This window comes from Sapajus apella, unplaced genomic scaffold (assembly GCF_009761245.1).
Source record: "Sapajus apella isolate SASKATOON/1434 unplaced genomic scaffold, GSC_monkey_1.0 scaffold47, whole genome shotgun sequence".
Lineage (NCBI taxonomy): Eukaryota > Metazoa > Chordata > Mammalia > Primates > Cebidae > Sapajus > Sapajus apella.
The window spans coordinates 5,345,890-5,348,747 of record NW_022436987.1 but is presented as its reverse complement, the minus strand read 5'-3'; the positions used below and the strand labels follow the sequence as shown (position 1 = coordinate 5,348,747).

At 32.7% G+C, this 2,858-nt stretch overlaps 1 protein-coding gene across 2 annotated transcripts in view; it reads left to right on the top strand.

Moving 5' to 3' along the window:
- The window catches only part of SBF2 (SET binding factor 2), a 479,501-nt gene that overhangs the window by 256,886 nt on the left and 219,757 nt on the right, over positions 1–2,858 (top strand). For both annotated transcript variants that reach the window (XM_032241013.1, XM_032241012.1), the window contains exons 10-12: positions 613–690; positions 1,557–1,670; positions 2,136–2,264. In XM_032241013.1, coding sequence (XP_032096904.1) covers positions 613–690; positions 1,557–1,670; positions 2,136–2,264 — 321 coding nt within the window. The remainder of the gene's footprint in view (positions 1–612; positions 691–1,556; positions 1,671–2,135; positions 2,265–2,858) is intronic.

Here is a 2,858-nt window from a genome sequence, read left to right as displayed (position 1 = left end):
TTGTTACCCAGGCTGGAGTGCAATGGCGCGATCTCGGCTCACCGCAACCTCCGCCTCCTGGGTTCAGGCAGTTCTCCTGCCTCAGCCTCTGGAGTAGCTGGGATTACAGGCACGCGCCACCATGCCCAGCTAATTTTTTGTATTTTTAGTAGAGATGGGGTTTCACCATGTTGACCAAGATGGTCTCCATCTCTTGACCTCGTGATCCACCCGCCTTGGCCTCCCAAAGTGCTGGGATTACAGGCGTGAGCCACCGCGCCCGGTCCCGGAGACATCTATTTTATAGTTCAGTGTATTTTTTTCCAGAACTTTTCATTCTCATTTATATATACGTCAATGTATGTACATATATAGATTTAGAGTTTATTTTATTTTCAAATAAATTAGGCCATACTACGTATGTTTTTCTAGAACGTGTTTTCAACTGAATATGTTGTCTTTTCAACTAAATATGTTTCTACAATAGTACATATAGAGCTACCCCAGCTAATTGAATTGTATTCATGGAAGTAATATATTATAATTCATATGCTGATATTTTCATCTTAATGCCCCAATAATAGATTTCATTGATATTATGACATTTTACATAACGAAACTTTTTTGCTTTAGATTTTACACCCAGATTTGGAAGTAGCAGATCATGCTTTTCCTCCTCCACGAACAGCTTTATCCCACTCAAAAATGCTGGTAAGAAGTTTAATATTTAAATTCAATGCTGTTTAAGAAAGCTGTACTTTTATTTGTAGGGTTATTAAAGAAGCTAAGTGAAGTTAGAGTTAGATGGACAGCAGAGTAAAAAGTGCCCCAAATTAGAAATTAGGAGACTGTCCTTAATGTCCTGTTCAAGAAGGAGCCACAGGGAAGGGCACTGGGCAAGCGGCCACTAGGGATTAAACTGCTGCTCTGAGGGAGGATGAGTAAGTGTAGGACAGAAAATCAGAACCTAGATTATAGACTGGAAAACTGTGCCATGCATCAAATTGAAAAGATCAGGCAAGGATTAAAAACAAAGGAGATGCTTACAAAAATGGATACAAAGAATGCTGGTGATAGGAGAAAATCAAGTTTGAGGAGTGTGTGGATGAAAATAGTTCACATTAGAAGCCGTAACAGAGGCCCCCTTTTTATTTTGCTTAGAACATTTCTTAGCAGTGTGCTTTTAAGGAACCTCACCGTGCTAAACACAAATACTTAAGCATTCTTGACCTTCATTTCCTGATCAATTAAGTAAGGAATTGACTGACAAGTTTCCTTATAGTTCTAGACTGTGATTCCAGTAAAAGCTGGATTATCAAATCAGATTTCAAAGTCATACCTTATTCATATAAGAATAGATATTTATAAGTTTGGAAAAATTTCATAAGCTTTCAAAATACAATCATGAGAGTTTTTTCTTCTTATATTTGTCTTTTATTTGGTTGTGACTGTAATTGTTTTGGTGGATATAAAAATCAGAGGACTTGGGATATATGCCCTTTCATCTTTTTGACTCAATGATATTTCATTTGTTTTTAAAAATTTAAATTACCTAACATTTCTTCTGACATTTTTAGGATAAAGAAGTGCGAGCAGTTTTCCTTAGATTATTTGCACAACTCTTCCAAGGATATAGATCCTGCCTGCAACTTATAAGAATTCATGCAGAGCCAGTAATACATTTCCACAAAGTAAGATAGAGTGCTGTATTGTATCTGTCCAAAAAATATATTCTAATTTAATAAAACTACTTGTTTTTTTTCCTGGTCATTTATTTTGACCTTGATTTATCAAATGTGATTATTTAAAATTTCTGCTTTGTGTGGTTAGATATCAGTTCTTAATAATAATGTGGAACTCGCATAATGTCTCCCATTAGAATATGTTAACTTTAAATCAGTTTTTCTTTTAAAATTGAGTGTCAATTTCTGATTTTTCCTCCTTGTAGACAGATTCATTTTTATTCTTTCAGTACATGTAGTATTTCAGAATAACTCTCTTTGAGAGAAATATGTTTATGATAATACATATTTATACATGAAGGAATTTATATAGGCTTTGATGTTTTTATTATATTTTTGTTTTGATCATTTGTCCATTGCCAAGTGATAAATTGTTATTTCACATTTTCTTTTTTTTTTTTTTTTTTTTTACAGACAGCATTCTTGGGGCAGCGTGGTTTGGTCGAGAATGATTTCCTCACTAAAGTACTCAATGGAATGGCATTTGCAGGTTTTGTTTCAGAAAGAGGTCCTCCTTATAGATCTTGTGATCTCTTTGATGAGGTATAGTTCTTATTAAATGAAGGCATTATTTATACCCATAATTAGACTAGTAGTTAAAAGTAAAAAAGTAATATTTTTCATATTTACATAGTCAAATATAAATTAAGTATTAAATAATCCCAATATTATTATGCTTATCAAATCTCAATATTTTAATGTGGATTATAAAAATTAGAAAAAAAAATTATAAGATGCCTTGGAAGTACATATAATTTTTGAACAACTGAATTTTAAATAATTGAACAATGTACACCACTCAGGTGATGGGTACACCAAAATCTCAGAATTCACCACTATGTAATTCATCCATGTAACTGAAAACCACTCATACTCCAAATGGTATTCATATTAAAAAATATTAAATTTTAAAAAATAATTGATTAAAATCTTTTTTATTTCACAGTGATTGTGTAAATAGAATTCTTGTTTTTAAGGGCACTAATGCAGTAGTTCTTTTGTTAGTCTTAGAGGGAGAAAGGTCTAATTTGAAGCTAAGATAGCTGAAATTACTTCAAATTGGAGTTACATTTAGTCTGTCAGAGTCATAGAGCCATAGTTTAACTTCTTGGCTTTTCTTTTTTTTTTTTTTTTTTT